Source organism: Ornithorhynchus anatinus, chromosome 12 (genome assembly GCF_004115215.2).
Source record: "Ornithorhynchus anatinus isolate Pmale09 chromosome 12, mOrnAna1.pri.v4, whole genome shotgun sequence".
NCBI classification, from domain to species: Eukaryota; Metazoa; Chordata; class Mammalia; order Monotremata; family Ornithorhynchidae; genus Ornithorhynchus; species Ornithorhynchus anatinus.
In genome coordinates this window covers 36,956,134-36,978,268 of record NC_041739.1, presented here as the reverse complement: position 1 = coordinate 36,978,268, position 22,135 = coordinate 36,956,134, and the positions used below count along the sequence as shown (strand labels likewise).

Genomic DNA, 22,135 nt, shown 5'->3' with positions numbered 1-22,135 from the left:
TTGAGTCCTTACTGTGTGCAACCTATTGTATTTAGTACTTATGAAAGTAGAATATGTATGAATAAAACATATTCTATTCCATATTCTTCTTCCTGGAAGACCCAAGGAACTTCCAGTCTAGAAGAAGAGCTTTCAGCCGAGAGGGTACAGTCCCTCTTTGGTCATGGTGGGAATCCTGGGGTCTGGTGTCAGCGGCTAAAGTCAACTTACAGTGGCAAGAGAAAGGAGTTAAGGCTGCCGGTGACTGTAATAGCCACAGTGCCCAGCTTCCCTCAGTTCTGCCATGACTTTCTGCCTTTGCCTGTGAATAATAATAATGGTGGTATTTGTTAAGCGCCTACTATGTGCAAAGCACTGTTCTAAGCACTGGGGGGATACAAAGTGATCAGGTTGTCCCACGTGGGGCTCACAGTCTTAACCCCCATTTTACAGATGAGGTGACTGAGGCACAGAGAAGTTAAAAGTGACTTGCCCAGGGTCACACAGCAGACAAGTGGCAGAGCCTGGATTAGAACCTACATCATCTGACTCCTGAGCCCACACTCTTCCCATTAAGCCACGCTGCTTCTCCAAGTCTGATTGACTTGCTTAAGGTGACTTGCAGATGTGTGGCAGAGTCAGGATTAGAACCCAGATCCTTCTGACTCCCAGTTCCGTGTTCTATCCACTAAGCCCTCCTGCTCCTTACTACTCTTTCCGTTTGGTTCTGCTTGAGCATGTCTGAGTGAATGGGTAGGATAATATATGTTTTAGAATAAAAGTGGGTGAATACTGCCTCTCTCTATATCCCTTTCCTACCTTTTTCTTAGTCCCATTCTCCCATTTCTTGGAAGAAGAGGCAACCCGATCAACTCCAGTGCTTAGTACAGTGCCGTGCACCTAATAGATGCTTAACAATTACCATTAAAAATCATTTTGTAGGACATGTATATATTAGTTTATTATACATTAAGATATATTATACATACATGTCAATCAGACTTTATTTATTAAGGTATTAATTAAGGTATTTATTAAGCACCTGGGAAAGTACAACAGAGTTGATGGATTTGAAGGCTGCCCATTAAGAGCTTACATTCTACAGGCTAAGTAATACTCATTCATCCCTTGTTTTTACTTTTCCAGCTTCCTTTCAACTTGCTTAGAGAGTAATAAGTTACTGGAAAGATGAAGCCTCATGGCTTAGTGCCTCATGGCACCCAGCCTGGAGAGTCAAAAGGACCTGGTTCGAATCCCAACTCTGCCACTTGTTAGCTGTGTGACCTTGGGCAAGTCACTTCACCTCTCCGGGCCTCAGTTACCTCATCTGTAAAAGGGGGATTAAGACCTTGGTCCCCGTGTGGGACATGGACTATGTCCAACTTGGTTAGCGTGTACTTACCCCAGCGCTTAGTACCGTGCCTGGCACCTAGTAAGAGCTTAATACCATAAAAATTAATAAATTAATCATTCTGAATGATGTTTTCTCTTAATGATAAGGGTAGGTGTGACTCTGATGTGCATAAAGCAGCGTGGCTCAGTGGAAAGAGCCCGGGCTTTGGAGTCAGAGGTCATGAGTTCAAATCCCGGCTCTGCCACTTGCCAGCTGTGTGACTGTGGGTAAGTCGCTTCACTTCTCTGTGCCTCAGTTACTTCATCTGTAAAATGGGGATGAAGTCTATGAGCCCCACGTGGGACAACCTGATTCCCCTGTATCTACCCCAGCGCTTAGAACAGTGCTCTGCACATAGTAAGCACTTAACAAATACCATCATTATTATTATCATTATTATAAATGGGAGCTGTCTGGAAGGTCAGTGATAATCAACTCTAAGAGTGCCCCCAAGCCAGGTCTCGAAGAGTTAATTATTATCATTATTATTAATAATAATAATTATGGTATTGGTTAAGTGCTTGCTATGTGCCAAACATTGTTCTAAGCATTGGGGTAGAAGCAAGGTAATCAGGCTGTCCCATATGGGGCTCACAGTCTTAATCCCCATTTTGCAGACGAGGTGACTGAGGCACAGAGAAGTTAAGTGACTTGTCCAAAGTCACACAGCCGAGTAGTGGGGAGCCGGGATTAGAACCCATGACCTCTGACTCCCAAGCCCGGGCTCTTGCCAGTAAGCCACGCTGCTTCTCGTAAGTCCATGGTACCACCTCCAGGAAGCCTTCCCTGATTTCTAACCTCCTCATCTTATATTCCCCCAGCTGCCACTAAAGCACTTCTCTGCCATTTAAATACTCATAACTTCAGATTCTATTACTTTCTCCTCCTTGTAATTGATTTTAGAGTCTTGTCTCCTCCACTAGAGGTCAAAGCGTCTAGAGGGTAGAGGTCATATCTAATAATTCTACTGTACCCTCCCCAGCACGCGGCACAATGCTCTGCACAGAGTAGGAGCTCCAAAAACCTTAAAATTCCACTGAATGAATCTCTGGCAAGGATTCGCACCCTCTTTGCCTCTCCCTGAACCCTCCACACTCAGCTGGCTCCCTGCTGCTTCATTCCAGCGGCAGGAGCCCCGTCATGACCTGATTTCCAACAGTCAAGCATAGAAGGGCCCACAGGTGAGAAACTGTGTGGCCTCAGGATAGAGCACGGGCCTGGAAGTCAGAAGGATCTGGGTTCTAATCCCCACTCTGCCACTTCTCAGCCGTATGACTTAGGGCAAATCGCTTAACTTCTCCGGCCTCAGTTCCCACATCTGTAAAATGGGGGTTAAGACTGTGAACCCCACGTGGAACATGGACTGTGACCAACCTGATTAGCTTGTGTTTATCCCGGCGCTAAATGCACAGGGCCCGGAACTCAGGAAGTGCTAAACGAATACCGTGAGAAGAAAAAAGGTGCCATCTTTTGACGTCTTGACTTGACTTGACGTCTCGGCGGGGTCAGGGTTGTACGGCTGCAGATGAAATGGATAAGAAGTAACTGTACCCGCCCGTTAGGCTACTTACATGTATGTGTTCCACAAACGAGCTAGAAAGAACAACAAACTAAACCCGATTTTCAACTCCCCTCTTAAATAATAGCCACCTACTGAAATAACAAAATTGCTAAAATAACAAAAAGCAAACCGTATCGGCAAAGAGAAGCCTTCTAATAAGAAACAGAAGAGGCAAAAGGGAAGCTAAGAAAAATAAAAAATAAAAAATGCCTTAGAGGCTCACTTTGTCCTCAGACCCTGGGCGGATGTGGCATTTTGCCAGTTGTCATTGTTGTGCTGACCGAAAGTGTTACACAAAGCTGACATGCTCATTAGGTTTGCAGAATTGAACAGGAATGTTAGGAGGCATTTCAAACCAGAGTGCCTGGCCTTACTAGAGAAGAGAAATGCCGTCTATTGTCACTCACATAATATTTACAGAATTTTTCATTTACATTCTTTCAACGAGCTGTTTCTGGCCAGTTTTGACCCTCACACAACTGAAAATCAAGATAGTTATAATATCCTTTCATTTGACATTATCTGTCCATGCACTGTGTGGATGGTTAGAAAGTATTTGTATTTATATCACTTAAGTGGAAAACCACATTTAATGGAAAGTTCAAGTTTCAGAAGAGAAAGTAAACTGTGTTGTATGTAAAGGCATGAATATATGACAGAAAGGGGATGCCACATTAAAACGTGCTTTCTCTGTGCCAGGCACTTTACTGAGTATTGGGATAAACACAGACTAATCAGATTGGACACAGTCCCTGTCCCACATGAGGCTTAACGTCTTAATCCCCATAGTACAGATGAGGTAACTGAGGCACAGAGAAGTGAAGTAACTTGCCTCCAGCCACACAGCAGACAAGTGACAGAGCCAGGATTAGAATCCATGTACTCTGACTCCCAGACCTATGCTGTAGTCGCTAGCCCACGTTCCTTCTCGACCTATTAATTCATTCGATAGTATTTATTGACACTTATCATGTGCAGAGCACCGTACTGAGCACTTGGGAAGTACGATTCAGCAACAGAGACATATAATATGCTTGACATATAATAAAAAGCTCACAAATACCGTAATAAAAATAATGAGTATTATGAATTATTATCCCAATGGCAAAAAATAGTTTTTGCCCCACTTTTACTTTTCACGGTATTCCCAGACCTAACAATTTCCCTAACAGTATTTAACTAACAATATCCCTCCGTGCTACCATTTCCCCTATCTTATTCTAATTAATCAATCAATCATATCTACTGAGTGCTTGATTGGTACAGACTACTCTATTAACCGCTTGGAAGCGTATAATTTACTAGAGGTGCTAGACACATCCCCTGCCCATGAAGAGCTCACATTTTAATGTCCGTCTCCCCTTCTAGACTGTAAACTCCTTGTGGCCAGGGATCACGTCTATCTATTGTATTGTACTCTCCCAAGGGCTTAGTACAGTGCTTTGCACATGGTAAGCACTCAGTAAATACCATCGATCGACTGAAGAAGTAGCATGGCCTAATGGAAAGCACACGAGCTTGGGAGTCAGATAGCCTGGATTCTAATCTTGGCTCTAATCCTGGTTCTAATCCCAGCTCTGCCCCTTTCCTACTCTGTGTCCTTGGGCAAATCCCATAACTTCTCTGTGCCTCAGTTTCCTCATCAGTAAAATGAGGGTTAAATACTCATTTTCCTTTCCCATTAGACTATGAGGTCTATGTGGGACAGGGACCGTGTCCACTCTGATTATCTTATATCTACCCCAGTGTTTCGACCATGCTTGACACATAACAAGCACTTAAAAATATTATTATTATTGCTATTATTATTTTTATTACACAGGAAGGAATTGCTGGGCAATATCCCCCATCAATTTGCAGAAGGGTAAAACAATCCAGCCTCTTTTACACTGCCATTAAAGTTCTGAGAGAAACTGAAGCAAAGGCACCTTCTCAAGATCGTTCATCCAACCAGTAGCAGACCTACAAGTAAACCATCTCCTGAACCCCTATACCAAAACTCCACTTCTGGTGCCTGCATTCCTAATAAAAATTATTATTAGATAATGATCACTATTATGGTCCCTGTTAAGTGCTTAGTTCGTGTCAAGCACTGTTCTAAACACTGGGTTAGATACAAGATAATCAGGTTGGATATGGTCCCTGCCCATGGGGCTCGTAGTTTTAGTAGGCAGGAGGAGGATTTTCATCTCCATCTTCAGGTAATGTAACAAAGGCACGGAGAAGTGAAGGGAATTGCCCAAGGTCACACAGCAGACAAGTTGTGGAGCTAGGATTAGAACCCAGGACCTCAGATTCTCAGGCCCGGGCTCTTTCCATTAGGCCACACTGCTTTTCCGATCAGAGGCTAAATCCTGACCAGCCCTCTTGGGGGATTACATTCCGCTCTAGGTTATTGGAACATTCCTTTGCCGTTAATCTAGTCTCTCTTTTTTCCTTCGAGTGATTTGCCCTAATCTTCGAATTCACTTTGCCCTCCCTGGGCCCGGAAAGTGACCAGTGAGAGAATTTAACCCAAGGGAGCTGCAGGGAGATTGTGTGGTTCACGGGGCTATTTGGAAGCTGCTTCGCTCCCAGATTCCTGATGCCAGGGACCCTCGTCGGTTGGCACAGGAAAGTCCTACTGAAGGGGCACCTGGGCATCACATATCTCTTCTGACCGCATAGGACACCCTGGGGATTCCTAGCAGAAGACCGGAGTGGGATTCTGCAGCCGAAGCAGAGAGCCAATCTGCTCTCCTTTAAGAAAGTTATAAACTCTGCACAAGCCAAGCCACAGAAGCTGGTTGATTTTCCATGGCTCGGCTCAAGCTAAGTCAAACATTCTGATGAACAGAACTCCAAGTTGTCTTTGTATTTTCAAAAAAAATACAAAGTGTAGAATAACCATCCCTCCTGAGCTCAGACGTTAAACATGAAATGAGTCGAAGGTGCTATTAGTTATCCAGAAAAAATTGCCAGATTTCCCTGCAGCACCTGTAAAGGAGTCTTAGGTGCTTTACTCTCCATGCTCTCAGCATTCGGGGCCCTCCAAGTCCACCTTCCTTGCCTAACCGATGCTTTCTATCCTTGACTCTTGGGCAAAAGATGCACCTGCCAACTTGCCAGAAAAAATGTAAGTGTCCTGCTTAGATGATTACAGAAAACCAAATCTCCACCCATAGATTCCGCAAGGGGACTCTCTTTTCAATCAATCAATCAATCGATCGATCGATCGATGGTATTTCTCATCATCGATGGTATTTATTGAGCTTTCACTGTGTGCTGAGCACTGTACTAAGCACTTGGCACTGAACTAAACTGTACTTCATGCTTGGGAGAGTTTAATAGAGCTGGTAGACACAGTCCCTGCTCTCAAGGGGGTTACAATCCAGTGGGGGAGACAGATATTAAATTACAAATGGGGAAAGTGGCAGAGTATAAGGATATGTAATAATAAGTAATAATTGTGGTATTTTTTAAGCACTTACTATGTGCCAGGCACTGTACTAAGCGCTGGGGTGGATACAAGCAAATCAGATTGGACACAGTCCCTGTTCCATGTGGGGCTCACAGTCTCAATCTCCACTGTACAGATGAGGTAACTGAGTCCCAAGTGAAATGGCTTGCCCGAGGTCACACAGCAGAAACGTGATGAAAGCCGGATTAGAACCCATGACCTCCTGACTCCCAGCCCCATGCCCCATCCACTACGTCGTGCTGCTCCTCTGTACGTAAGTGCTGTGGTGCTGGGGATGAGATGAGAATCAGAAGAGCTTAGGGGGTATAGACCCAAGTTTATAGGCATCGCAGAAGGGATGGTGAAATCAGAGGTTAGTCAGGGAAGTCTTCTTGGAGGAGATTCATAGCAGAACGGAATCTCCTGGTGCACAAAGAGGGAGAGCGAGAGAGAGGGAGGGAGGGAGAAAGAGTGAAAGAGAGTGAAAGAGGGAGAAAAAAGAGAAGAAAGAAAAGAAAGAAGAGAAAGAAAAGAAGGAAAGAGAAGATAGAAAGGAAGAAGGAAAGAAGGAAAGAGAAGAAAGAAATCTTGGTACAGATGACGGGATTGGAAGGATTTTAGGAGATCTGACACTTTCAAACCCTAGCCTAGTGACTATAGATGAAGCATGGAAAAAAAACAAAACCCCACCAAGCGGGGCTTCTCCCCAGCCTGGTAAGGCTTCGTTCGGCTCAAGGAAGAGCGGACACCTGTCCACTAAGAATTGGGCAGGGGAAATGGCTTGTTTAACACAACCTAAGGGGACAGATGTCAGGAGCTAACATGTCAGATTCACAGTCTTCTCAGACTGACGTCAGACTAATTGTCAGAGTGAAGAGTCCCTTCCTAATTCCCTTATTCAGCCAGTTCCTTAGGGTAGTAGGTTTCTGGCAGTCATCTGCATTAGCTAACTTTCGGAGGGAAACTAGACTATGCCTCCTCGCCTCCACAGAGTAACTTTGGTTTGCCGATATCTTCTTTGCAAGCCATGAGGATAGCCCTACCCTTATTTTACTTCTTAAATCCGTCTTCCGCAACGTGCGAGTCAAAAAAACAACCCCCACACACAAAAAAACCCACCAAGTTTGCCTCCTAAGTAGAAGTCAGGTCAAAAATGATGTAATGTGGAGCTCTAGTGGTAAGAAAGAAGTAAAGCATCTCAGGCCGAGACGCGTAACCGCAAAGCGGAGGCCAGTAAATTGAAAAAGGAATTGCCACTCACTGTCAACACTAATAAAATAAATTCACTGGAATTGCAGATGTTTCAGTGGAAAGCAGTTCACAGTAATAGGCCAGATTAACGCCCTGCAACTGCACCGAGCGTCCTCGTTGGGGGCAAGGGAATGTGTCCGTTTACTGTTGCGTGGTACTCTCGTAGTACAGTGCTCTGCACACAGGAAGCGCTCAATAAATACGATTGAAATACTTCTGTCTTTAGCTCTCCGTTTACCTTGAACACCTGTCTGCGTAAGCACTGAAGTGCGCTTACGGACGTAAAATCATTTAAAAAGAGATCCAAGGGTTCACGTGTCAGATTTAAGCTGCTCCGGTGTTTTTCTGAATTAAAGAAAACATCGCCGAGAAATTCCCACAAAAGCGGCCACCCCTTTGATACTAAACAGCCCGTTCTTACCAGCGCGTCATTCGTGTCTCCACCGTCGCAGTGATTCCTGAATCGGATGGCAAGGGGGGCTCTGCTTTCAGCAAAGACCTGGGTCAACTGTCGCCGGGAGTTTCGGTAATCTCTTCAGGCTGGTGGGCTTAGAGTGAGTTAATGCTGTCCCCCAGTAAAGTGACTTCTTTGAATTTCAATCTCATGAAGCCTATCCACATATAACACAACCAAGAGGGAAGCACATCACTTCAATCTTAGCTCCATTTTGCCCCATTCTGTAATAAGGCGGCTCCTCTCCCCAGAGACGGACCCATTTTCACAAACAACGTGGCCATAGGGGGATACTGCAAAGAACGTCCTAGTCGGACGACCGCCCTTTCTTACCAGACTTCCTGAAGTCAAATATCAGAAGAAACTATCGAGGTAGCTTTGTTTCCATGATTGAAAACCAGTCGACCGTGATAGGAGCATTTAACAACATCGCGGAACGGTAGGTCCGAAAACCCTCGAACGACATAAAGGCGCGTAAAAGGAACTGTCTTCCTAGGCTACAAGAGATAGGATCCAGTATGGTATTCCCCAGTTGACTAACGTGTGCGAGAGCAGACGTCTTCCAAAATAGTGCGAGATCGATGCCGAAGTAAAGCTCACTCGGCGTCGGTGCAGCGTTTCACCAATGGGAGCCCAAGGGCTCCGAGGATTCTGCATGATTGGCAGTAGGACTTTCCTGGGGGCCACGTCTAAGTCTACGAAATACGTAAGAGGGCCGCACGAGCATTTAAATAAAAATGGCCCCAGCTTACAGAAGCCTCTTCAGGGGTGTCTGCCAAATGTGCCGTTCATACGGCCCGCCTACGGTGCTACGGGTGACTCTTCGTTCTCACGGGCCCAAGTCCCTCAGTCCAGAAGTGAAAGGGTAGGAGAGAGTCCCAGAGAACTCAGGGAAAGATGGAGGCACCTCTGAGCCCCCTTTGGCCAGACTTCCAGGAGTCCCCGAACACAGGCGGTTTAGATGGAGAGTTTCCCCAACCCAAGGCCCCGCTTGGCTTCGGCCTTTGGGTCCCAGCTGGAGGTTAGAAGGGAAGGGGTGGCGGGGGGGTGACAGAAGATGAAATTTGATTTTCACACAAGTTGGAGGAAGAGCCCTGGGAGTGACTGCGTTTGTACTAATTAAAGGGCATCCCTCTCGTCAACTCCGGCTCCTGAAAACACTTCGGAATCCCGAAGAACATTCTTCATCCTGAAGATCTGTGAGCGGAACTGTTTACGGCTTCATGTTGGTACATCATCAAGCCCGTATTTACCTTGGTGATTACTTCTCTCTCCTCTTGGGCTCCCCTAGACATTGGCCCTTAAAATAAGATTAATGCTCGAGTGGGACATAACGGTTTTATTTAAAACATCAGGTTCTGCATTCTTTCTTTGCTATTTTTACCGGTATATTTGACAGACGCGAGATTTTTTTTTTTTCTTTTAATCCTCTCGTTACAAAAGCAGCACTGTGAGCCAGTACCATTTTACCTGCTGGGCAGTTGCACGCCGGCGTGGCTTCTCTCGCTATTCTTATTTTAGCCAAATGTTCGTACGATTTCTGCGGGAGAGAGAAGAGGTGATGAAAATCAACACTAGTTCTGTACAGAAAGGGAAGGATTTGGGAGCCCCGTGGCTTCCGCTAGTTCTCATTTACCACTACGGTATTGGATAGCCTGCATAACTAAGGATGCTTCCTGTCCTTGGACTTCACTCAAAGCGTAACAGTAACCAACCCCTAAAAAAAGAAAATGACAATGGAGATTGTATCAAGGCTACAAAGTAACGTCTCTCCCCCCCCCGCCCCCTTCCATTCATTCATTCATTCATTCAATAGTATTTATTGAGCGCTTACTATGTGCAGAGCACTGTACTAAGCGCTTGGGATGAGCAAGTCGGCAACAGATAGAGACGGTCCCTGCCGTTTGACGGGCTTACGGTCTAATCGGGGGAGACGGACAGACGAGAACGATGGCAATAAACAGAGTCAGGGGGAAGAACATTCTGGGCACACCCAGTAAATCCATCGGGGATATTTACTGAGCCTCTGCGGGTGCGGAGGACTGTACCGAGCGCGCTCGGATAAAACGTAAAGATCCTGCGTGAAAATGTGGCCGGCCCCGGAATACCACAGATGAAGAGCCAGGCAGGATTTTCCACACGCGGGTCAACTGCTCTACCAGGTTGTGGCAGTTGAAATCCCCTCTCCTGCTAGACGGGTTTCAGAAACAGCTTTCTAATAATAATAATAATAATAATAATAATGTTGGTATTTGTTAAGCGCTTACTAGGTGCCGAGCACCGTTCTAAGCGCTGGGGTAGACACAGGGGAATCAGGTCGTCCCACGCGGGGCTCACGGTCTTCATCCCCATTTTACAGATGAGGGAACTGAGGCACCGAGAAGTGAAGTGACTTGCCCAAAGTCCCACGGCTGACAAGTGGCCGAGCCGGGATTCGAACCCATGACCACTGACTCCAAAGCCCGTGCTCTTTCCACTGAGCCACGCTGCTTTCTCAGTCCAGTTCCACAGGGAAGAAATCCTCTTCGAACCTCCACTCAGACGCTTCCCCGCTCAGAAGACTCCCTGGGACGGGAATCCTTTGCAGAAACAAGGCTTTCCCTTCCCGCACGCCATCGCCGACTTTACGGTTCGACACTCCGGCTCTGCCAATACAAGGAAGGCTCTTTTTCGAAAGAGGGTTTCTCCCCGGGGACCACGTTCCTTCCTCGGTTTACCGCGCTTGGCATCCCAATCCTGCTCCTGACAGGGGGATTACCTTTCCAAATAGTCAAGAGCGGCAACTCCGGATGGAAAATCGCTCCAGACCCAGTGGCAAAGGAGAGGGATCTTTAGCGGCTTCGGGCCGCCGTAACCTCCCCGAGCGTCGGTAGATATTTTCGGACTTCATAGAGTTCCGAAGCAGCGTGGCTCAGTGGGAAGAGCCCGGGCTTGGGAGTCAGAGGTCATGAGTTCTAATCCCGGCTCGGTCCCTTGTCAGCTGTGTGACCTTGGGCCAGTCACGTAACTTCTCTGGGCCTCAGTTCCCTCATCCGTCTAACGGGGACGAAGACTGTGAGCCCCAGGTGGGATAACCTGATCACCTTGTATCGCCCCCTCCCCCCCACGCGCAGCGCTTAGAACAGTGCTTTGCACATAGTAAGCGCTTAAATGCCATTATTGATTTTATTAATAGATATTTTGGGGACTTCACACCCGGGCCTGCACGCTCATTCGGGCTGCTGTGAGGTAGGCGGTTCGGGGAAGGACATTAGGGACGCACGGAGCAGCGTGGTCTAATGGTTAGAGCCCTGGCCTGAGCGTCAGGTCACGGGTTCTAATCCCGCCTCCTCCCCTCGTCTGCCGTGCGACCTCGGACGAGTCACTTCACTTCCCTCAGTTACCTCATCTGTTAAAAGATGGGGATTAACGGTGTGAGCCCAAGGTGAGACAGGGACCGTCCAACTTGAGACGGGGACCGCGTCCGACCTACCCCGCCGACGCTCGGCACCGGGCTTGGCGCATAGTGAGCGCTTAACCGATACCATCGTCATCACCATCCATTATTGCTACTATTATTATTATCATCATTACATGAAACGCGTGCAGTAATCCACATCCGCACCCACACACTGCTATGGGTCACTCACCCCCACTCACATTAGGGCAGATGCGAGGGTCGGGGGCGCCCGCTCATCCACACACACAATCACAAACCCAAACACACTAACACACACACAAACCCGCAGACACCCCCCCCAACACACACACACACACACACAAAGACACGCCCGCCCGCAAAGACATTCACACCCTCCCCCCCCCCGCAGACACACCCACCCACCCAAACACTCACACACACAAAGACACACACACCCGCAAAGACATTCACACACTCACACCCAGAAACACACCGCCCCATCCCCAAACCCACATGCCCCCACAAACACACCCGCAAAGACACACACACAGTCACAAAGACACACACTTTCCCCAAAACACACGCACCCCCACCCCCCCCAGACATGCATGCCTTCACAAACACACCCACACACCCGCAGACCCACAAACTCACAAAGACACACACAGACCCCCAGAAACCCAGGCACTCACACCCCCAAACACACATTCATGCCCCTACAAACCCCCCCCCTCCCCGCAAAGACCCCCACACTCAGAAAGACGCGCACCCACAACCAGAAACACTCGCACCCACACCCCCAAACACACACACCCCCCCCGCAAAGACCCTCCACACTCACAAAGACACACACACACACACCACAAAGACCCGGGATCCTGCCCGACAACTCCAAGCCCCACTTTTCCCAGTCTCAGCCCCGCTTTCCCCCTTCTCCCACTCCCTTCTGCCTCATCCGGCGTTGCTCTTTCCTCTTTCCCCCCCATCCCACCCCACGGCACTTCTTCATTCCTTCAGTGGTATTGATTGAGCGTTTCCCGAGTTCTGGGGCGCCGTACTGAGCGCTTCCCGCGTGCAGGGCGCTGTACTGAGTGCTTTCTCGTTGCAGAGCGCTGTATTGAGCGCTTCCCACGCCCAGGGCGCTGAACTGAGTGCTTTCTCGGTGCAGAGCGCTCTATTGAGCGCCTCCCGCGTGCGGATCACTATACTGAGCGCCTCCCGCGTGCAGAGCGCCGTACTGAGCGCTCGGAAAGTGCAATTGGGCATGAAAGAGAGCCCATGGGGGCGGAGGGGCGGAGAGAGGGGTATCGATGGGTCATTTTATTGATTTGCCCTGATGCCCGCCTCCCCACCCCCCCCGCCCCGGGCAGAGTACAGAGCCCCGCGCCCAGGAGGCGCTCAGTAAGTAGCTCAGTAAGTAGCTCAGTGGCAAGAGGCCGGGCCTGGGAGCCATGGGAGGTCGTGGGTTCGAATCCCGCCGCTTGCCAGCTGTGTGACTTTGGGCCAGTCGCTCGACTTCTGCGGGCCTCAGTCACCTCATCTGGAAAACGGGGATTAAGAATGTGTGTCCGTCCCCCCCATGGGGGACAATGTGATCACCCTGTATCCCCGCTTCCCCCCCCCCCCCCCCGCCCCCCGCGTTTAGAACAGTGCCGGACACATGGTAGACGCTGAACGGATGCCATCATGTCTGTTATTGGCAAAGAGGCCCGACTTGGGAGTCCGAGGTCACGGGTTCGAATCCCGCCTCTGCCACTCGTCAGCTGCGTGACTGTGGGCGGGTCGCTTCCCTTCTCTGAGCCTCGGTTCCCTCATCTGGAAAATGGGGATGAAGACTGGGAGCCTCACGTAGGACGACCCGATGGCCCCGTATCTCCCCCAGCGCTTAGAACAGTGCTGGGCACACGGTGAGCGCTTCACAAACACCGACGTGATTATGATTAGACCGGGAGCCCGCGGTGGGGCCGGGAGAGATGGTGTCTCTCTGGTGCCCCGTGGTCCGTTCCAAGCGCTCAGTGCAGTGCTGGGCACAGAGCGAGCGCTCAATAAATAGCCACACGATTACGATCGGCCCGGGAGCCCGTCACGGGGCAGGGCCGGATGGTGTCTCTCCGGTGCCCCGTGGTCCGTTCCGAGCGCTCAGTCCAGCGCTCTGCACACAGTAAGCGCTCAATAAATAGCAACGTGATTACGATCGGCCCGGGAGCCCGTCACGGGGCTCAGTGAAGTGCTGGACCCACAGTCAGCGCTCAATAAATAGCCACACGATTACGATCGGCCCGGGAGCCCGTTACGGGGCAGGACTGGATGGAGTCTCCCCGGTGCCCCGTGGTCCGTTCCAAGCGCTCAGTCCAGCGCTCGGCACACAGTGAGCGCTCAATAAATACCAAGATGACTACGATCGGCCCGGGAGCCCGTCACGGGGCTCAGTGAAGTGCTGGACCCATAGTCAGCGCTCAATAAATACTAACACGATTACGATCGGCCCGGGAGCCCGTTACGGGGCAGGGATAGATGGAGTCTCCCCGGTGCCCCGTGGTCCGTTCCAAGCGCTCAGCCCAGCGCTGGGCACACAGTGAGCGCTCAATAAATAGCCACACGATTACGACCGGCCCGGGAGCCCGTCGTGGGACTCAGTTCAGTGCTGGGCACAGAGTAAGAGCTGAACACATGGCAACACGATTACGATCGGCCCGGGAGCCCGTTACGGGGCAGGACTGGATGGAGTCTCCCCGGTGCCCCGTGGTCCGTTCCGAGCGCTCAGTCCAGCGCTGGGCACACAGTGAGCGCTCAATAAATAGCCCCACGATTAACGACCGGCCCGGGAGCCCGTCGTGGGGCAGGACCGGATGGAGTCCCCCCGGTGTCCCGCGTTGCGTGCCGAGCGCTCAGCGCAGTGCTCCGCACAGAGCAGAAGCGCTCCGTGAATCCGCTGGGAGGGAGGGAAGGAACCGGCCCTCGACGGGGCAGGAGGGGCAGGAGGGAGGGGCAGGAGGGGCAGGAGGGAGGGGCAGGAGGGGCAGGAGGGAGGGGCAGGAGGGGCAGGGCAGGGCGTCCGCACCTGAGCCAGCAGTCGGTGGAGCTGGTCCTGCATCATCTCGTCGAGGCGGTGGCGGGATGCGGGGGAGAGGCGGTGCCAGGGGTCGGCCGCCCCGGCCTCGATGGCGGCCACCCGGGCCCGCAGGGCGCTGGTCTGCACCCCCAGGTAGAGGCAGGAGGCCACGGCCAGGACGGACAGCAGGCCGCCCGCCAGCGGGCCCAGGACCGGACCCCCAACGCCCTCCGCCCGGACCTTCTCCGTCGCCGCCCGGGACCCCGCCATGGGGGGCTGCACGGAGGAGGAGGAGGAGGAGGAGGAAGACGACGACGACGACGACGAGGAGGAGGAAGAGGAGGAGGCCGCCGGGGACCTGTCGCCCGGGCTCGGAGGAGGAGGAGGAGGAGGAGCCGGCCGCGCCTGGGGGGCGGGGGCCACGGAGACACCGCACCGGACCCCGCCGCGATCCCGGCGGCCCGCCTGGAGGAGGAAGGGCGGACGGGGACCCGCTCCCGCCGACGCCGCCGCTCCCGCTGCCGCCGCCGCCCCCAGCGCCGCGCCGGGACCTCGCCGCTCATTAGCATGATTTATGCACCTTGGCCCGCCCGGCCCCGCCCCCCGCCGCTCAGCCCGGTGCGCCGCGCCGCGGGACCGCTCAACGAAGAGGAGGGAGGGGACGGATGGGGGGCGGGGGGGAGGGGAGGGGGCTGCGCTCCCCCCTGCCCGTCCCGCCCGTCCCGCCCGTCCCGCGAAGCCGAGGGGCGGGGAGGCTCGTTAGCATCATGTATGCGCCGCCCCGCCCACCGCCAGGGAGACCCCCTCCCGTTAAGGGAGGGGCGGGGTCGCTCGTTAGCATAATGTATGCGCCGCCCCGCCCACCGCCAGGGAGACCCCCCTCCTGTTAAGGGAGGGGCGGGGCCCCTCGTTAGCATAATGTATGCACCGCCCCGCCCACCGCCAGGGAGACCCCCCTCCCGTTAAGGGAGGGGCGGGGCCCCTCGTTAGCATAATGTATGCGTCGCCCCGCCCACCGCCAGGGAGACCCCCCTCCTGTTAAGGGAGGGGCGGGGCCCCTCGTTAGCATAATGTATGCACCGCCCCGCCCCCCCCCGCCAGGGAGCCCGCCCCCATAGGCCGAGGGGCGGGCCCTCTCGTTAGCATAATGTATGCGCCGCCCCGCCCACCGCCAGGGAGACCCCCTCCCGTTAAGGGAGGGGCGGGGTCGCTCGTTAGCATAATGTATGCGCCGCCCCGCCCACCGCCAGGGAGACCCCCCTCCTGTTAAGGGAGGGGCGGGGCCCCTCGTTAGCATAATGTATGCACCGCCCCGCCCACCGCCAGGGAGACCCCCCTCCCGTTAAGGGAGGGGCGGGGCCCCTCGTTAGCATAATGTATGCGTCGCCCCGCCCACCGCCAGGGAGACCCCCCCTCCTGTTAAGGGAGGGGCGGGGCCCCTCGTTAGCATAATGTATGCACCGCCCCGCCCCCCCGCCAGGGAGCCCGCCCCCATAGGCCGAGGGGCGGGCCCTCTCGTTAGCATAATGTATGCGCCGCCCCGCCCACCGCCAGGGAGACCCCCCTCCCGTTAAGGGAGGGGCGGGGCCCCTCGTTAGCATAATATATGCGCCGCCCCGCCCACCGCCAGGGAGACCCCCCTCCCGTTAAGGGAGGGGCGGGGTCGCTCGTTAGCATAATGTATGCGTCGCCCCGCCCACCGCCCGGGAGACCCCCCCTCCTGTTAAGGGAGGGGCGGGGCCCCTCGTTAGCATAATATATGCGCCGCCCCGCCCACCGCCAGGGAGACCCCCCTCCCGTTAAAGGAGGGGCGGGGTCGCTCGTTAGCATAATGTATGCGTCGCCCCGCCCACCGCCCGGGAGACCCCCTCCTGTTAAGGGAGGGGCGGGGCCCCTCGTTAGCATAATGTATGCACCGCCCCGCCCCCCCGCCAGGGAGCCCGCCCCCATGGGCGGAGGGGCGGGGCCTCTCATTAGCATAATGTATGCACCGCCTCCCCCGGGGCGGGCTCCGATTGGAAGGTGAGAGGGGGTGGAGCCAAAGAAGCGCCCCGACTCCGCCCCCTGCCCCGCCCCCCCCGCCGGCTGGGAGGCCCACCTCCTCCAAGAAGCCTTCCCGGACTCAGCCCCGCTTTTCCTCATCTCCCGCTCCCTCTGCTCTTCCCCGGCTCCCAGCCCCACGGGGCGCTTATAATCATGTTGCCATTTGTTAAGCGCCGACTCCGTGCAGAGCACTGTTCTAAGCGCTGCGGGAGATAGGGCGGGTGGTCCCACCTGGGGCTCCCCGCTCATCATCCCCATTTTCCCAGATGGGGCACGGCGAAGTGAAGTGACTTGCCCCCAGTCACCCAGCTGACGGGTGGCCGAGGCGGGATTCGAACCCGTGACCTCGGACTCCCAAGCCCGGCCTCTCTCCACCGAGCCGCGCTGCTTCTCGTAAGCGCTTAACAGATACCATCGTTGTGATTATGTAGTGATCTGTCACTTTCTCTCTGTGCCCCCGATGTCCGTCTCCCCGCCACCTCTAGACGGTGAGCTCGTCGTGGGCAGGGGTTGTCGCTCTTGGTCGCGGTGTCGGATTTTCCCGAGCGCTTAGTACAGTCCTCTGCACACAGTAAGCGATCGATCGGTACGATAGAAGGAATGAATGAATGACTGGGGGAGCCGGGGGTCGCTAGGACGGGAGGGGAGGAGAAGGCCTTTGGCTGGCGGCAGGACTCCCCTTCTCCTTCTTCTTCGGGTACCCACCGGTGGGCCTCAGTGATGCCTCGTTTACGTCCCCCTTGGGCCTCAGTTCCCTCATCTGTCAAATGGGCATGAAGCCCGGGAGCCCTACGTGGGACAACCAGATGACCTCGTATCTCCCCCAGCGCTCAGAACAGTGCTCGGCCCATAAGAAGCGCTCAACGAATACCAACATTATTATTATTATTATTACAGGGGGGCAAGAGGGGCCGGGAAGGTGGGGGGGCGACGGGAGTGGTTTGGGAGGGAGGAAGAGGGGCGGGAAGGGTTGTCGGACCGGGGCCAGGGGGTCCCCCACCCCACTCGTTCATTCAGTGGCATTTATTGAGCGCTTACTATGTGCAGAGCACTGGACTGAGCGCTTGGAATGCACAAGTCGGCAACGGACAGAGACGGTCCCCGCCCTCTGACGGGCTCACGGTCTGATCGGGGGAGACGGACGGACGAGGACGATGGCGATAAATAAGAGTCGAGGGGAAGAACGACTCGTCGAAACAATGGCAACTAAATAGAATCAAGGCGATGATGACACGATGATGACAGCAGCGTCCCACGCTGCTGTCCGGCCGGAGGTGCTGCCCCGGAGGGGCACCAAGTCCCCGGCTCCCTTGATCGACCCCCCCAAAACGCACACGGACAGACACGCACACACAAAGGGTCCATCGGTCCTCCTGCCCCCTGGGACCCCCCGGCTTCTCTGTGCCTTTCGTCCGTCCCCCCCCCCCCCCCCCCCCCCCAGTTCCTTGGTGGGCCTCTTCCCAGGCTCCCGGCCTGTTTCTGGCAGGCTAATGCATTTTCCCGATCTTCCTTCGAGGGTCTGGAAAAGCAGCGTTAAGGTGTGAATACCACAGCTGATTTGGGGGAGGATGGAAACGGAGGCCCGTTTTTCCATTTCCCCGTTTTTCAGGGGCCCGAGAGCGGTGGCGGGAGTTATCGGGAACTATCATTTCCTACTTATTGACTTCCCCCCCCCCCCCCCCGCCGCCCCCAGTTGACCTCCAACCTTCTCCAAGACTCCGCTTTATTCGCTCACCATCCTGATGCCGCTCTAGTCCACACACAGACCACCCCCACCACCGCCAGGCCGACACCCTCTCTGAGTCTCTTCCATCTCCGATTAAATCTGGAAATAAATAAGTGGTTTTTTTTCTCGGAGGTGAGCGGTGCAGTCTCCTTCCCCGCACTCTAATGTCTGCAAAGCGGTTGACTCGCTGATAGACCGGCAGTCCCGGCCACGGATCCAAACCCGCATGCGTCCAGAGCGTTATCTGGAGGAGCGGTAGTAGGTGTAATAGTAATAATGATAAATAATAATCATAATTGTGGTTTTTGCTAAGCACTTCGGTATTTGTTAAGCGCTGACTAGGTGCCGAGCACCGTTCTAAGCGCTGGGGTAGACACAGGGGAATCGGGTGGTCCCACGTGGGGCTCACGGTCTTCATCCCCATTTTACAGATGAGGGAACTGAGGCACCGAGAAGTGAAGTGACTTGCCCAAAGTCACACAGCTGATTAGTGGCCGAGCCGGGATTCGAACCCATGACCTCTGACTCCGAAGCCCGTGCTCTTTCCACTGAGCCACGCTGCTTCCTTCACTCACTTTGTGCCAAACGCTGAAGTAAGCACTGGAGTAGATACGAGATAAGCAGGCCCCACACGGGGCTCACGTTTCAATAATAATGTTGGTATTTGTTAAGCGCTTACTATGTGCCGAGCACCGGTCTAAGCGCTGGGGGAGACATAGGGGAAGCAGGTTGTCCCACGTGGGGCTCACAGTCTTAATCCCCATTTTACAGATGAGGTAACTGAGGCCCAGAGAAGTGAAGTGACTTGCCCACAGTCACAGGGAGCACGGGTATTGAATCCCCATTTCGCCGATGAGAGATTCATTCATTCGATAGTATTTATTGAGCGCTCACTATGTGCAGGGCACTGGACTGAGCGCTTGGAATGCACAATTCGGCAACAGGTGGAGACAATCCCTGCCCAACGCCGGGCTCACGGTCTAAACGAGAGATGTGAAGTGACTTGCCCCCGGGACACACAGCGGGCAAGTGGTGGAGTCGGGATTAGAACCCAGGTCCTCCAACTCCCAGCCCTGTCTCCTTCCACTGGGCCACTATCCACCTTTGTGCTGAGGACAGTGCTCAAAAATGCTATTACTATTAGTAGTGCTTATTATTAGTAATAATTAGTACTATCATTTCCTTCTTATTGAATTCCCCTCCCCCCCCCATTGACCTCCAACCTTCTCCAAGACTCTGCTTTATTCGCTCACCATCCTGATGCCGCTCTAGTCCACACACAGTCCACAGTAATAATTAGTAATAATTAGTAATAATTAGTACTATTAGTAGTATGACTACTAATAGTGATAGCATTTTGGAGCACTTGTTTTGTACTCAGTGCTAGGGTGGATCCAAAATAAGTGAATTCAGATAGGACCCCCGCTCCACCAAGGGATCGCAATCCGAATACGGGTCTCTTCTCTGTCCAGACAACTTCTAACATTTCCAGAGCAAGAGGTATTTGTCTGCCAGGGAGGGGATGCGGGAAGACGGGAGAGGAGACTGGGAGGAAGAAATAGAAATAGATTCACCTAATGAATCGAAGAGCGCCTAGATGAGGCCGTACGTAAAATTCTAGTGGCCTGAGGATGAGAGCAGGGGCGAGGAGGCTAGTGGACAGAAATGTTTAAATAGCAGCTGCTTCTGCTCGCAGCTGCTTCTGGCCGTGAGCCCGCCGAGGATGCGGTTAGCAGTCGTGAAACAACACACCCCCCCAAGAGCGGCAGCGGCAGGGGTTGCCGACTGAATCCGTGGCTGGCTTTAAGGCGGTTAGGGTTCACTGTGTGCAACAGATCCATCGGTCAGTGCTATTTCTTGAGCTCTTCCTGTCGCAGAGCACCGTACAGAGCGCTTGGGAAAGTACGGTACGATGCAGTCGGTCGAAACCAGCCCTGCCCACGAGGAACTTACGGTCTAGAGGATGCGGCCAACTTGGCTATTGCTGGCCCAAATCTGCAGCCATTATTCCACCCACTCCTGAGCCCATCCAGCCTGTGCGAGTGTGTGTGAGACAAACGAGCACTTTCCCCACCTTCAAAGCCTTATTAAACTCTCATTTCCTGCAAGAGCCTTTCCCTGATTAAGCTCTCTTTTCCCTACTCCCTTTTCCTTCTCCATCACCCTTGCCCAGCAACTGCCCTCTCAAAGGTCCCCAGTGATCTTCCTTCCAAATCCAACCACCTCTACTCCACGCCCATTCTCCTCCACCCCTCGGCCGGCCGGGACGCCGTCGACCACCCGTTTCCCTTGGAAACGGCATCCGACCTTGGCTTCGCTGCCACTGCCTTCTCCTGGTTCTCCTCCTTCGTCTCTGGTCGCTTATTCCGACTCCTCCTCTGACTCCCACTTCCCAACTCTGGGCTCTGCATCCCCTTCTATTCTCCATCTACACCCACTCCCTTGGAGGATTCGTTCGGTCCCACGGCTTTAACTTCCAGCTCTATGGAAATGATTCCCAAATCCACATCTCCAGCCCTGATGTCTCTCTCTGCCGTCTCGTATTTCCTCCTGCCTTGAGGATGTCTCTACTTGGATGTCCCGCAGATACCTCAAAAGTAATATGGTCAAAATAGAACTCCTCACCCGCCCACCCAAACCCTGTCCTCCCCCTAATTTTCCCCTCACTGTAGACAGCACCACCATTCTCCCCGTCTCATAAGCCCAGAACCTTGGGCCTTATCCTCGACACATCTCTCTCATTCAATCACATATTTAATCTGTCACCAAATCCTATCGGTTCCATCTGTATAACATTCTAAAATCCACCCTCTCCTCTCCTTCCAAACGGCTATCAAATTGATCCAAACATTTATCCTCGGCCACCTTAATTCCTGTGTCAGGCTCCTTGCTGACCTCCCTGCCTCCTGTCTCTCCCCACCCCAGTCCATACTTCACCTCGTTACTCCGATCATTTTTCGATAAAACCGATCAGTAAATTGTTTCCCCGCTCCTTGAGAATCTCCAGTGGTTGCCCCATCCACTTCTGCATCAAGCAGGATCTCCTTACTATAGGCTTTAAAGCACTCAGTCGCCTTGTCCCCGTCTTATCTTACCTCGCTGATTTCCTACTGCGACCCAGCACGTTCAGTTCACTCCTCTAACATCGACCTATTTAGACGTCTCTCTCACCGAGGACCCTCGCCCACGTCCTGCCTCTGGCCTGGAACTCTCTCCTCCTTCATATCTGACAAACACTCGCTCTCCCCACTTTCTAAGCCTTGTTAAAAATCACATCTCCTCTCTCCGCCATCCCCCCTCTTTCTCCCCTCCCTTCCCCAAGCCGGGGCCGGGGCATCCCATTTTCCCCCTCCCTGCTCAGCCACGGTTGGCACCCTTCTTCCAGCCCTCTGGAAAGAGGAAGCAACAAAGCCTAGTTGAAAGAGCACGGGCTTGGGAGTCAGAAGATCTGGGTTCTATTCCCGGCTCTGCCGATTCCTTGCTCTGTGACCTTGGACAAGTCACTTCATTTCTCGGTGCTTCAGGTTCCTCGACTATAAAATGGGAATTAAATACCTGTTATCCCTCCTGTGTAGATTGTGAGCCCCATGCTGGACGGGGACTGTGCCTGACCTAACTAACTTGTACCTAGTCCAGCGCTTAGAACAGCGTTTGACACATAGGAAGCACTTAACCGATACCGTCCAAAAAACAAAAGAGGCCTTCCCTTATTAAGCTCTCTTTTCTCCTACTCCCTCTTCCTTCTCCGTCCCCACCCCCGCCATTCATTCATTCCTCCTTCCCTCCCGTCAATGCTGCCGCCGCCCCCCAGAAAGAGAGTCGGGGGGATGCTCCAGT

The 22,135-nt window shown here is 53.1% G+C and overlaps 1 protein-coding gene across 1 annotated transcript in view; it reads right to left on the bottom strand.

Moving 5' to 3' along the window:
* COL25A1 (collagen type XXV alpha 1 chain) overlaps window positions 1–14,852 on the bottom strand; it is a 550,081-nt gene extending 535,229 nt beyond the window's left edge. The window contains 2 exon segments of the mRNA XM_039913724.1: window positions 9,548–9,617; window positions 14,539–14,852. Of these exon segments, the coding sequence (XP_039769658.1) occupies window positions 9,548–9,617; window positions 14,539–14,799 (331 nt within the window). The 5' untranslated portion in view covers window positions 14,800–14,852.
* Window positions 14,853–22,135: the final 7,283 nt, after the last annotated feature.